Source organism: Microtus oregoni, unplaced genomic scaffold (assembly GCF_018167655.1).
Source record: "Microtus oregoni isolate MIOR12 unplaced genomic scaffold, Mior012 000003F_ref0000135, whole genome shotgun sequence".
Lineage (NCBI taxonomy): Eukaryota > Metazoa > Chordata > Mammalia > Rodentia > Cricetidae > Microtus > Microtus oregoni.
The window spans coordinates 19,568,434-19,582,642 of record NW_024543062.1 but is presented as its reverse complement, the minus strand read 5'-3'; the positions used below and the strand labels follow the sequence as shown (position 1 = coordinate 19,582,642).

At 40.5% G+C, this 14,209-nt stretch overlaps 1 protein-coding gene across 6 annotated transcripts in view; it reads right to left on the bottom strand.

Annotated features, from left to right (window-relative positions):
- Window positions 1-14,209, bottom strand: part of Sbno1 (strawberry notch homolog 1) — a 58,789-nt gene that overhangs the window by 26,530 nt on the left and 18,050 nt on the right. For all 6 annotated transcript variants that reach the window (XM_041646935.1, XM_041646940.1, XM_041646925.1 and 3 more), the window contains 13 exons: window positions 13,111-13,207; window positions 12,107-12,267; window positions 10,355-10,488; window positions 9,896-9,986; window positions 8,744-8,905; window positions 7,024-7,159; window positions 6,847-6,952; window positions 6,596-6,749; window positions 5,882-6,064; window positions 4,351-4,448; window positions 4,070-4,221; window positions 1,999-2,196; window positions 84-251 (listed from right to left, as the gene is read on the bottom strand). In XM_041646935.1, coding sequence (XP_041502869.1) covers window positions 84-251; window positions 1,999-2,196; window positions 4,070-4,221; window positions 4,351-4,448; window positions 5,882-6,064; window positions 6,596-6,749; window positions 6,847-6,952; window positions 7,024-7,159; window positions 8,744-8,905; window positions 9,896-9,986; window positions 10,355-10,488; window positions 12,107-12,267; window positions 13,111-13,207 — 1,840 coding nt within the window. The remainder of the gene's footprint in view (window positions 1-83; window positions 252-1,998; window positions 2,197-4,069; window positions 4,222-4,350; window positions 4,449-5,881; window positions 6,065-6,595; window positions 6,750-6,846; window positions 6,953-7,023; window positions 7,160-8,743; window positions 8,906-9,895; window positions 9,987-10,354; window positions 10,489-12,106; window positions 12,268-13,110; window positions 13,208-14,209) is intronic.

Below are 14,209 nucleotides of genomic sequence, written 5' to 3'. Positions count from 1 at the left end.
AAAGAACATTTGTTAATCAGTCAAACTGTTATACCTGATTTCCATAATAGCACATTTCTAAAGTAGGACGTTCTGCACAGTACCTGGTGCACTGTTGGGAGCAGGTGAGATGACTGGTGCAGAGGAGAAACTGGGCCGCTTTGAACCAAGACCTGATGCTAACAAGGCACTTTGAATGGAATCTGGATCTATACTTTTCTTCTTTTTCTTATCTTTGTTCTTCTTGTGGTCTTTTCTAATTAACCAAGGATCTGAAATGTAAGAGAAATATGTATCAATTTGATAGAACAGTACAGTCCTTTGTTTTCTGAGACGGGGTTTCTTTGTGTAGCCCTGGTTGTCCTGGAACTTGCTCTGTAGACCAGGTTGGCCTAGAACTCAAGAGATCTGGCTACTACCTCTGCCTCCAGAGAGCTGGAATTAAAGTTGTGCACCACCACCTCTCAGTACAATATGGACTCCTGATAGGAAGAACTTACTTTTTTTTTTTTTAATTAGGTATACAGTGTTCTGTCTGCATGTATGCCTCCAGGCCAGAAGAGGGCAACAGAGCTCATTACAGAAGGTTGTGAGCCACCATACGGTTGGTGGGAATTAAATTCAAGACCTGTGGAGAAGCAGCTAGTGCTCCAAATGCCGATCCACCTTTCTTTTTCTTTTCTTTTTCTTTTTTTTTTTGTTTTGTCTTTTTCGAGACAGGATTTTCTCTGTGGTTTTGGAGCCTGTCCTGGAACTAGCTCTTGTAGAACAGGCTGGTCTCGAACTCACAGAGATCCGCCTGCCTCTGCCTCCCGAGTGCTGGGATTAAAGGCGTGCACCCCTACGGCCTGGCTTGATCCACCTTTCTAAGCCCCAAATTTCCTTCTGTTAACTGACACAAAGTACTGTCAGCTAGCAGTGCCCAATCCATTTACTCAACACACAGAGAGCTACCCCTCTACATTTTGAAGTTAAAAAAATAAGCAAATATTGGGCAGTGGTGGTGCACACCTTTAATCCTAGGACTCTGGGAGGCAGAAGCAGGTGGATTTCTGAGTTTGATCAAGGCCAGTCTGATCTACAGAATTCCAGGACAGCCAGGGCTACACAGAGAAACCATGTGTGCTCATACACACAAAATAAACCCACATAAACTCAGTATATTCCACTAGGCTTGTAATTCCACTATCCCAAAACGCAGGAATACTGAGGCAGAAAAATGGGAGCCCCAGAAAAATTCAACCCCAAAACTTAACATGAAGGAATGAATGCAGTTCTAAATCATCTAGGGCTACACAGTGAGAACTTCTACTTCCCACCGAAAATGAAAAAAAAAAGGCACAAAGTTGTCTTATCTCACATTCAAACCTCAACAAGACAAACGAACTTTAATCTACACTAAGCAAAGATTATAACCTACGTGGTCACAAATATAGAGAAGGGGTTTCATTTATTTTTCAAAGATCTATTTTACTTATTTAATTACTGGTTTTTCAAGACAGAGAATTTCTCTGGGTAGCTTTGGCTGTCCTGGAACTCACATTGCAAACCAGGCTGGCCTTGGTCTCACAGAGACCCACCAGGCTTTGTCTCCTAAGCACTGAGATGAAAGGTGTGCGCCACCACTGCCAGGCTGATTTATTTTCTTTTTAACGATGGGTATGTGTGTAAATGTATGTAGGTTTGTGTACACAGTGCAGATGTCTATGGAAATCAAATGTCCTTGGAGCTGGAGGTCTGGAAATTATGATTTACCAATTTAGGATGCTGGAAATTGAACTCCGATTCTCTTAACCACTGAGCCACCTCTCCCGCATGGAGAAAATATTTTATCTTTTGTTTGTTTTTGAGACAAGGTCTCACTATGTAACTCTGGCTAGCCTGGAGCTCACTTCACTATGTTTCAGGCTGACCTAAAACTCATAGAGATAGATAATCCTGTCTGCACCCCTAATGCTGGGAGATAAAGGCCCAGCAGCTAAGTCCCCTTATGTTGTCGCAACAGTTGAGTGAACTCACCGTCCTCGTTGTCCTCACTGGACTCATCTCTGAAGGGGTTGAAATCATCATCATCACCAGAGCTCATGTTCTTAGAGCTCTCATAGTCACTCTCTTCATTGTCAGAGACGTCAGACTCACTTTCGCTGTCATCAGAGCTGCTACCAGTAAGGCCACCAACTTTCCGTGCTTTTTTGGCTTCTCGAGTTATTTCTTCACCTACCCTCAAGCCCCAAATAAAAGTCAGTTGGAAATGCAATGTTTCTAAAGACCTATGGTGTCAGACTTTAGATTATGAGTTGAGTCTAAGAGAACTGCAGACAGCAAGAATATACATTTGATAAGCAAAGCATGCTCATAAGAACCAAGAACTCCAGTTATGTTCAGCTACTCAACAAGAAGCTAAATATATAAATACAAACTCAAAACTGATGGAAAGAAAATGAGGGGCTGAACCAAACCACATTACATGCATGCATGAAATTCTCAAACATACAAAATAAATAAAAACTCAAGACAGAGTGCAACAGTCATAACTGTTAAGTAGTTGTGAGAAGGGTATTAGTAACTAGTCATGAAATACCTAGAAATTTTTAATGTATAAGCTAGGTATAGTAGTCTCTAATCCCAGCATTTGGGAGGCAGACACAGTGAAGTCTCTGTTGAGTCCAGAGCTTGCCTAGACTACAGAGTGAGTTCTAGGTGCATTAGGACTGCATAATGAGACCCTGTCTTGAATGAAATGAAGAGGGGAGGACAGACGTACTGATTTATAAAAATTTCGTTTTTAAAGGTAAGTGGTTGGTTTGAATTACCTAATATTTAGAAATTGGGAATGCTCAAAAACTAAAACCAAACACTAAGACGTTCTCTTATTAATGAACCAGAGAAAACCTAATTGACACATAGGGAGACGTCAACTACTCTATCACACTACTGATTGTAGGATACCATTACTTCATGTGCTACTCAATTAAAAAGCAAGGGGTAGTAGTAGCCCACTCAGTTCAGGTGTATTACAAATGTGAGGACCAATGAAATGGGTCAGCAGATAGTGCTTGTCAACAACCCCGATGACCTGAGTTGAACCCCAAAACCTATATGGTAAAAAAGTGATCAATCCCTTCAATTTGTGCTCTTGACCTCCACATTCACAGTAGCACATGTGCACCCACAAGCACATGTAATAAAAAAATAGGAAGAATGAGTATCTTGTCAAGTCTAAAATTATTAAACAATGTCAAACACTACTTAGAGCCTACAACATTGCAGGTGTTTTTGTCTGGGTATGTTAAGGCAAGAGCCCAGTGCCCAGAAAGCATCATGGCCTTTATATCAAAATTCACAACTCACTTCTGAAAGTCAAACAGCAAAGAAAGCACCCAAACAAAAATTCTAGTTTACATCATCATAAGCTAGTTAACAAACACGGGTGAATACATCCCTAAAACTTAATAACTATACTAATCAAAGCCTCTTTAGCCTTAACCAGCAAGGAGAACATAATGCTTGTAACCCAGCTGCTCCAGAAACTGAAGCAGGAGGAAAGTATTACCCAGTAACTGCCAAGAAAAGGGGGGGGGGGGGGGGGAGATGATGCACTGACTAGCAAACTCCATGTTTGTTAACTAGCAGCTCTGACAACACAAAGACTAAGTGAACTTAGAACAACCCTAACCTTCCCACAAAGCTGAAAAGGTTCTAATTTCCTAACTGCTGCAGAGTGTCCAGCTAATTAAATTAAGTGGGACCACTTGTATATTCACCCAGGACTCTGAGCAACAGAGAAAGCAGTCCCTTCCCACTCAAGGATGGAAGGAGCTCAATCACAAACAACTACTTCCAAACTCAGATCATCAGCACTGCCATAAACTATTTTTTTAAATTTATTTATTTTATTAGGTATACAGTGCTCTGTCTGCATGTATGTGTGCATGACAGAATAGGGCACTACATCTCATTACAGATGGTTGTGAGCCACCATGTCATTGCTAGGAGTTGAACTCCAGACCTCTGGAAGAACAGCCAGTGCCCTTAACCTCTGAGCCATCTCTCCAGCCCTGACATCAACTATTTAAAGAAAAGTACTCACCTTTCCGCTTCTTTATTTTGTTTTCTTTACAAGGACTATCTCTTGGTGAACTGTTGTTACTTGGAGCTGTCAAATCAATTCCTAGCAAACTATAAAGTTTCTTCCTGTCTGGAGCAGGAAAGTGTTTTTCAATGAGTGACTGCAATACCCCTCTGTAGGAAAAAAGCAGGGAATCTTACACTTCATGTGGTACCTGTAAACATCTTACTAGATATAGCTAAAGAGAAATATACATTTTCTTCAATCTTAAGAAATTTCAAGAAGAAATTAAAAAACATTACTTGGCAGTTGAAACAAAATCATTTAGTTCTCCTCCACCCTCTTCCAAGGCTTCCAGAGTTCTAGCTTCTCCTGTAGACTGCAGACCAATTACCACACACTGGAAAACACAAAATACACAATAATAAACAACATGCTGTAGCCTCTCACAGCATATGCCTTCTTACAGCATATGTCAAATGTCCAGTGAAAGACTTCAAAAAATGACCCATTACATTAAAGCAATTTAGGCGTCATTTATTCTGAGGTATGCTATGTCAAAAAGTGAGAGAAATCCAGGTTTGATGTCGCTTGATTTAATCTCAGCACTCAGAATGCAGAGTCAGGAGAATCTCTGTACATTTTGAGGCCAGTCTGTTCTACAGAGTTTCAAGGCTGCATAGAGGGGTTCTGTCTCCCTGCCAGCCAGAAAAAAAAAGGAAACACAATTTACAGAACATGACAAATGTTCCTGACCTTAAGGAATTTATAATTTTTGTTGTTGTTTTCTCTCTTTCTATAGCACTGGCTATCCTTGAACTCAAGAGATTTCCTCTCTCTGCCTCCCAAATGCTAGAATTAAAGGCGTGCTATAATGCATCAGAAACTCTAAGTTTTGAGCAGATCAACCAAAAGCAAGCAAGCTTAGGGCAATATTTATAGTTATTAATGGAAAGAGCACAGCTAAATAAATTACATAGTGTATTTGTTATACTCTGCTGAAATTTCTGAACAGGCATTTTTTATATACACCGACAAATACAAATATTCATGTGTCTGTGTGTGCAAATGTAGTCTGAGTCTCATGTAGCCCAATTCAAACTATGCTCTTCAGAGCCCCTAGTTTCTATCTCTCATGTGATAGGACTACACAGACACACACACTGGCATTTTTAGAACTTTTTGTTGATTTCTTGAGACAGGGCTTATTTGTGTAGTCCTGGATGTCCTAGAACTCACTCTGTAGATCAGGTTGGCCTCAGGCTTACAGAGATCCACCTGGCTCTTCCTCCCAAGTGATGGAATCAAAGGTATGTACCACCACTGCCTGGCTTAGAATTTATTTTGAAGGATCTATTTATAGTGGCACATACTTAGACAATTCTAGGACTTGGGATGCTGATGCAGGAAGATTGCTGTGAGTTTTTTAGGACAGCCTAGAAGATCTATCAAATACCAGACATCTCTGAGCTACAAGAGCAAACATCCTGTCTCAAACCAAAACCAAAAACATAAATTATGAAAATAAAATCTTACTGCAATAGTATTTTTAGCAACATCCACTTAAAAGACTATTCCAGAGCTGAGCATAGTGACAAGCATCTTTAATCCCAGCACCCGGGAGGCGGAGACAGACAGATCTCTGTGAGTTCGAAGCCAGCTTGGTCTATAGAGGAAGTGTAACCAGAGCTACATAGTGAGACCCTGTCTAGAAAATACAAAAACAAAACAAAGAAACAAACAAAAAGACTATTCCCAGTAGAAGGCCTCATTAGATAAAGACTCAAGACCACAAGGTCAAGCTCAGACCACACTAGATTTTCTCCAACTTACCTTCCCATTCTTGATTTCCTCCCGAGCCAGTTGAACTACCCTTTTCACTTTGGATGCTATGCACAGGTACTTAAAAAACCTCTGGTGAGCAGACCAGAATTGACCCCACATAGATTTCTTCATTCTCTGTTCAGCATCAATCAAATCTGCAGCTTGCTGAAATCTCTCTCTAGCAATGACCCACTGGAAATACATAGGCAACGCATGTTACATATACATCTGAATACATTACTTAAAAGTAGCCCCTTTAACCAGGCATGCCTTTAGTCCCATCACTCAGTAGGCTGGAGAATCACTGTGAGTTCAAGGACAGCCTGGTCTAGACTTAGCATAGAAGTTCCACGCCCGCCACAACGACACGGTGAGACCCTGTCTCCAAAAAACTAAAACTGACTCCTTCAACTAAAACAATCTGCAATCACTTGGGAAACTTTCAGGATGTTTATACATAAATGTATACTATCTAAACCTGTCATTTTAGAACATGGTTATATTGCAACTGTGAATTTGATTTAACTGAATCAAATGTCTTTTATGAATTATCATAAAAAATTAAAGCATGGAAAATAAGGATATTGATCAAATAAGCAACTGTGATCATTATCTGCTGTTTCACAGCTTAAACACATTCTTCTATGTTGAAAAAGTTTCAATAGATAAATCTCATTAAAAAATTATCAGGCACATTAAAAATATTGACAAAAGATTTCTCACCAGCTTGACTGCTTTGTTATACATTTTAACATAACTCTGAGAAAGAAGAACTTCCTCTATTTTGAAGGTCACTCCAGTAAAGCTCAGCTGTCGCGCAATGTACATTCCTCTAAGCTTCATATCCATAGCAACTATTTCCATGGCACCAACACCTCTGAACAAAATTAAAACACACAGTAACTATCAATAAGCAAAACAGCACTTTCCACACAGCAACGGTTCTGGCAGCACTGTGCCACCAGCCTTATTACCTGCGTTCCACTGCTTGGATAAAATCACTGAATTCTCTGAATGGAGTTCCCTCACCCCAAATTCCAAGACGGTTCATATAGGCCATGTTCCGTGGTTCCGAAGCACCTGGAAAAGACCCGACATATTATAGCTGCAAAAGCGATTTGTTCATCTTTCTGATCAAATAGGGTACTCACCAGTGGCACTGGCATAAACAACTCTGGCTTTTGGCAACTTGTTCTGAAGCTCTAAAACGGCCAACCCTGTCTTGGTTGGCTTTGAAGAACCAACAGGACAGAGGTTTTTTGCTTTGTGACATTCATCAAACACTATCTGTAAGGAGGAGCTAAGGAACGTATCAAAAACAGAACTGTCCATTCAAGAGTGTGGTCTATGACCCTGGCGCCTACAGGTATTTTCTCTAAGATTCCACACATAACCCAAGATCTCTCTGGGCCTCATCTCTATTCTTTCCCCTTGTCCTGCAGCTTCTGAGTTAAGTGCTCAATGAGTGATTTACTCAGGTGAAAATTTTTCTTATAAGAATACAGGAATGGCCAGGCGGTGATGGCACACGCCTTTAATCCCAGCATTCGGGAGGCAGAAGCAGGCAGACCTGTGTCTTTAAGGACAGCCTGATCTACAAGAGCTAGTTCCAGGATAGGCTCAAAAGCAACGCAGAGAAACCTGTCTCAAAAAAACAAAATGAATGAATGAGTGAGTAAAAAAATGCAGGAATGGAGCTGGGCAGAGGTGGTGTACACCTTTAATTTGGAGACAGAGACAGGTGGATCTCTGTGAGTAGTACGAGGACAGCCTGGTCTAAAGCAAGTTTCAGAAGAAAGAAAGAGAGAGAGACAGACAGACGAGAAAAGAAAAAAAAGAATGCAGAAATAGATTCACTAAGGCAGGAGTTTTCCACTACATCCACTACAGCAAGAATTTCACTGAATTGTGAAACTGGCAACTAACTTGAAATAGTATTTCAGAACTTGGGGTTCTTCATCAGGACAGCAGAAGCTATGCAACGAACAAATGAGTGAGCTCTGCTTCCTTGGTCTCTCAAGCACTCCATGGGGAAGAGGATGCAGAGCTCCTGACATCTGACACATACAAAAGAACTGACTTTCCAGGCCCCGAGGACTCTTAACAATTACAGTGACCATCCCAAAATATTCACTTAGTCAAAAATTTTCCAAAGGTCTATTTACACATAATTTTTTAAAAATAATTTTGTGTAGCCTTGGCTATCCTGGAACTCATTCTGTAGATCAGGTTGTCCTTGAACTCAGAGATCCACCAGCTTCTGCCTCTCCAGGGCTGGGACTAAAGGTGTGCACCATCACCATCCTACTGTTTTTTTTTTTTTTTTTTTGGTTGTTGTTTTCTTTTTTTGATTTTCGAGACAGGGTTTCTCTGTAGCTTTTGGTTCCTGTCCTGGAACTAGCTCTTGTAGACCAGGCTGGCCTCGAACTCACAGAGATCCGCCTGCCTCTGCATCCTGAGAGCTGGGATTAAAGGCGTGCGCCACCAGTGCCCGGCTTGTTGTTTTCTTTTCTTTTTTTTTTTAAAAATATTTATTTATTCATTATGTATAAATATTCTGTCTGTGTGTATGCCTGCAGGCCAGAAGAGGGCACAAGACCCCATTACAGATGGTTGTGAGCCACCATGTGGTTGCTGGGAATTGAACTCAGGACCTCTAGGAAGAGAGGCAATGCTCTTAACCCATGAGCTATCTCTCCAGCCCGTTGTTTTCTTTTTTTAATTTTTTAACACAGGGTTTCTTTGTGTAGCCCTTGCTGTTCTTTAACACAGCCTCAGAGATTTGTCTGACTTAGGCATGCCCTAACACTGCCCAGCCTAAACACAATTTTTATGCCATCAAAAATAAACACAATCTCTATTGAAGGATACCACTCCATCGAAGTCATCACCGCACCAATGCAGAAGCTGTTTTAACCTGGTCTTATATTTACCACCAGACTGGCTTTCACCAATAAGAGAAGAATAGGTAGCAAAAATAACACCCTTTTTCACACTCCCATTGTGCTTGGAAGAAATTTTTCCATATTTAAACTAAAAAGGAAAAAAAGAATTTAATTAGTATATCTTCCTCTCAGAAAGACCTACCTCAAACTTATGAGTCAACTTAGGTTCATGACAGACTCCAAAAAAATATAGACACATAAAGCTTATAATACATAAATGTGATAAAAAAAAAAAAACAAAAAAAAAACCACGCCACAACCAAGTTTCAAATCCGCTTTCCTATGGAAATTCCAGCACTGCTCCACACATTCTTACTGTGCATTCATCATACTATAGTATTCATCATACATAGTAAAGGACTATGACTGAGTTGAGGACTAGAAGATTATCAGCAGGAGAAGAAGTGTTAGCAAGTAAGCTAGGGGTGTGATTCAGTGGTAGAGCACTTAACCTAGCATACCTAACCCCCAAACACAGAATTTTCAGTAATGTGCTCCTTTGTTTGTTACATTACTCAGAAATAAATCTTACCGAGATGTTTTAGTATTATAGTGCAATCATTCAAAACATAACTAAACACAACCTAACCAAAAAAGTCATAGAGTACCAGGACAGGCTCCAAAGGTACACAGAGAAGAAACCCTGTCTCGAAACTCCAAAAAAACCAAATGAAAACAAAATAAAAAAATTCTAATCACATTAAAATGTGTTTCAGAACTAGATACCCACTTTCTTGTTTCTATACTAACACAAAGTCCTTAAACTCAGTCCGAACGGTTATCTATAGGCTGTACAATGTGACAAGCACACTACTTCTTCACACTGCACATGGACAGGCAGATGAACCTCTAGAAACCAAGACAAACAGAACACTGGAAACCAACAAAACAAACTCCATTACACCAGGGACCATGCCCACTTTGTCTGCCATTAGACACACCCAAGGCCTAGCATGTGTTGTGTGGAATAGCTCACTGAGTCCTTGGAACAAAAATCACAAAAAACAGTTGTCTCATTTTCATAGATGAGTCTGTGTATCTTGATTGATAGTCCCATTGAAAAGGGAGGCTTCCATACCTTATTTAATGAATGGACCAAAATGTTTTTTGCTCCAATATCCTTTAAATCTCTTTCAGCATCATATTTTAAGTCATTTGATACACTAAACCTGTCAAAAAAAGATAAACCAAATTAAAATTGATTTGCATTTTTTTTTTATAGAACTAGGGCCGGGCGGTGGTGGCGCACGCCTTTAATCCCAGCACTCGGGAGGCAGAGGCAGGCGGATCTCTGTGAGTTCGAGACCAGCCTGGTCTACAAGAGCTAGTGCCAGGACAGGCTCCAAAGCCACAGAGAAACCCTGTCTCGAAAAACCAGAAAAAAAAAAAAAAAAAGAACTAGGAACAGTCACATAGACACAATATAAACACGAACATACACTCACTCACTCACTCACTCACTCTCTCACTCAAACTTATCCTGAGGTGCTATATTAAAAGAAAACCAGGCCTCCTCAGTCCACACGGTGGAACTTACCACAGTGCTCTCTTTCTACTCAACAAATAGTTCTCATATATGATCCCTGCTATCGTCCGGCCTTTGCCCACACCAGCACCATCACCGATTAAGAAGCCAGCACGATCTCCATTAGGGAGGAATGTTTCATGTTGCTAAAAAGGGAAAAGTTGGAAGAACGGGTGTCATTTTCTCATCAAAGTAACTGATAAGGGGCCCATGCTACTACCCAATCAAAACAGTCATGGAAATGTGTCACCATTACCCCTTCAAGCAATTCGACCTAAGAGTGACCCCTAGCATGGATACTCTTCTCTATATAAGTACTACACTCTTTCCCTCTAGCCTGCCATACACTTAGCATCAAAGACAAGAAATTGGCAAGGTGGCTTCACTATTCCTTTAAATACCTGCTTGACAATTTGCCAACTTTGACACATTACTTAACCATGGGGGCAGTTGGCCACTCGCAGCATTACTTATCCTACAGTAATGGAGTTAAAAAGAAAATATCTCAAGCATAACTGGAGTGAGTCCACTCACAAACTATATTACTAATAGTATTGCACAGTGCATGACTGCCAATTTACTACCTTAATGGTATGGGCACTCAAGTCTTTCCAGCAGGGAAAAAAATGAGGAAACATTCTTTTTTTTTTTTTTCTTTTTTGGTTTTTCGAGACAGGGTTTCTCTGTGGCTTTGGAGCCTGTCCTGGAACTAGCTCTGTAGACCAGACTGGTCTCGAACTCACAGAGATCCACCTGCCTCTACCTCCCGAGTGCTGGGATTAAAGGCGTGCGCCACCATCGCCTGGCACAAACATTCTTACATATACATCAGATTCTTAAAAGTAGAAGTCTTAGATAAAAAATAAATTAAGTCTTCATATTAAAATACCCGCTCCCAAAAAATAATATTTCCACATAAAATTCTAGGGTTATAACTTGTCATTTCCACCAGAAGACATTCTTAAGATCCATGCCATACTTTCTCTTTTCCTAATATATAATCTTTGAGACAGAGTTTCTCTGTAAAGCCCTGGCTCTCCTGGAACACACTCTGTAGACCAGGCTGGCCTCGAACTCAGAGATCCACATCCCTCTGGCTCCCAGGTGCAGAGATTAAAGGTGTGCAGCTCCACTGTCTGTCTAATATATTACTTTTCAAAAATTTTATTTCCAAGTTTTTTGGGCAAGAAAAACTTACCTTTACTAAAACTGTATTATAAGGGGGTGGAAAAGATGGCTCAGTGGGTAAGGGCACTAAGTGTTCTTCCAGAGGACCTAAAATTTGATTCCCAGCACCCAGGCCAAATGACTCAAAACTGCCTGTAAATAACTCTAGCTGAAGTGTGGAAAAATCAGACTTCCTCTTCTGGCCTCTGTCATTACCTGACACATGTGGAATACATTCATAAGATACACAAATACATACATATAAATACTAAAACAAACCAGGTATTGTGGTACACACCCTTAATCTCAACAGTCAGGAGGCTAAGCATGTGGATCTCTTCCTTCCTCCCTTTATTTTATTGATTGATTGATTGACTAATTGGTTTTTCAAAGCAGGATTTCTCTGTAGCTTTAGAGCCTGTCCTAGAACTATCTCCTGTAGCCCTGGTTGAATTCACAGAGATCCACCTGCCTATGCCTCCCGAGTGCTGGGATTAAAGGTTTGCACCACCCACCACTGCCTGGCTGATGAATAAATTTTTTTTTTTGCATTTTACTTTATATCAAGATAAACCATCCAACGTAACTAAGAATTACCTGGGCTGCGTAGGTAACCGCCTCGAGCTGCAACGCTGAGAGCCAGCCATTATCAATGGTCTCTTCAGAGATGGAAGTTTTGTACCAAACATCAGGAGGTGTGACACTGGACAAAGAGCTAGTCTCCACTACTGCATCAGGGTGACGCAGGCCAATTTTTACTAAACAAAAATTTTAGAATGTTTCATTTAAATCATTCTAGTAATATTCCCACTTTTATTACAAGATAGTATAAAATCAGTCTTATTACAGAGAAAATAGTAACTGAGCTTAACCCCAATCCCTGGCATCCATCCCAACCCCCTGGCCCGAGAGTTGCATTGGTCTGGAATCCAAATCCCAGCAAGCCAGGACCTGATCCCCTCCCTGGGGGAGGGTAAGGACTACTCCCACAAGATATTTTAGTGGACTCCCAGAGGAGAAACATGTGGTTCTAGGTTTCCATGTGCTCCCCGCTTACCTGTCTCCCCGCCATACCCTCAGCCCCCGTATTTAATAAAACAATGGGCATTTTAATTTGGTTTGATCTGACCTAATTGGATTTCTTTGCACTGGCGGAGGCGCTCGTCTTATGATTTTTTCCTAAGAGTAACCAGTCACATTGAGTTATATATAAAGTTACCAACTATATTTCGAGACCAGCCTGGTCTACAAGAGCTAGTTCCAGGACAGGCTCCAAAACCACAGAGAAACCCTGTCTCGAAAAACCAAAAAACAAACAAACAAAAAAAAGTTACTAACTATAATATACTATTCACATTTGACTAAAATGATCTAACTATACAATTTAGAGACTGGTGATGAAATAATCTAGTTTAAAGCACACCACAGTCAGGGAGCAGAGGCAGTCAGGCCTGTGTTTCAGACTTAGCTTGATATAGAAATACGTACTACTAGTCCCATTTACTATGTGTGATGTGATAATACTAAATCTTAATTGTTTAAGAGATGATTAAGATCAAGAAAACCGAAGTCTTTCATTTTGACAAAACCTAAAGACATACATTTTATTGGCATGTACTCTGCATACGTCTCTGCATGACCCATTTCTTCCTCATCTTCTTCTTCTGGTTCATCCTCCTCTTTAACAACAGGAACTTTCTGTAACACAAAAGTACAATGAATCTTAAGTTTAGAGACAAAGGGCCAGAGTCTATGGGACCTTTTTTCAATCTGCCAATACAAGGTGCCAACTGTGTATTCTGTAAAATCTCAGTTCTTGCCTGTCTATCCAAAGGTGAACGGCAATAATGGCAACCGACGCACAAATGAGTTATCACAGGGCTCTACTCCCCCCAGCTACCATCTAGAATTACTTTGTCCCTCAATGCTCACAATCTCTCTCCAACCTCATCCTCCTTCTTCAATCCAGGACTTGAAAGAACAAGGAATATGAAAACAAAAGGTAGGACACTCCAATTCACAATCTATAAAACCAAGACTTTCGAGTATATACAAATATTAACAAAAATGACATTTCTGACAGGTTTTCTTTCCCATTGTAAATATTCCTCAAATCACGCTATCCACTCATGTGGGATGTCCTTCTGTGTATGTGGTTGCTTTATTGGATAATGAATAAAGTTGTTCTGGCCAATGGCTTAGCAGAGTTAAAGCCAGGCTGGGAAATCCGAACAGAGATACAGAGACAGAGTAAGCAGAGTCAAAGAGATACCATGTAGCTGCCAAAGAAGACAGAGGATGGAACCTTACCAATAGGCCACAGCCTTGTGGTGATACACTGATCAATAGAAATGGGTTAATTTAAGGTGTAAGAGTTAGTTAATAAGAAATCTGAGGCTGGAGAAATGGCTCAAAGGTTAAGAGGATTGCCTGCTCTTCCAAAGGTCCTGAGTTCAATTCCCAGCAACCACATGGTGGCTCACAACCATCTGTAATGGAGTCTGGTGCCCTCTTCTGGCCTGCAGGCATACACACAGACAGAATATTGCATAAATAAATAAATAAGTTAAAAAAAAATAAGAAACCTGAGCTAAGAGTCCAAACCATGTTGGAATTGATATAGTTTCTGTGTGATTATTTGGGTCTGGGCTGAAGGGAAATGAACGAGCAGTCTCCATTTACAATGCACCTGCCTTTCTT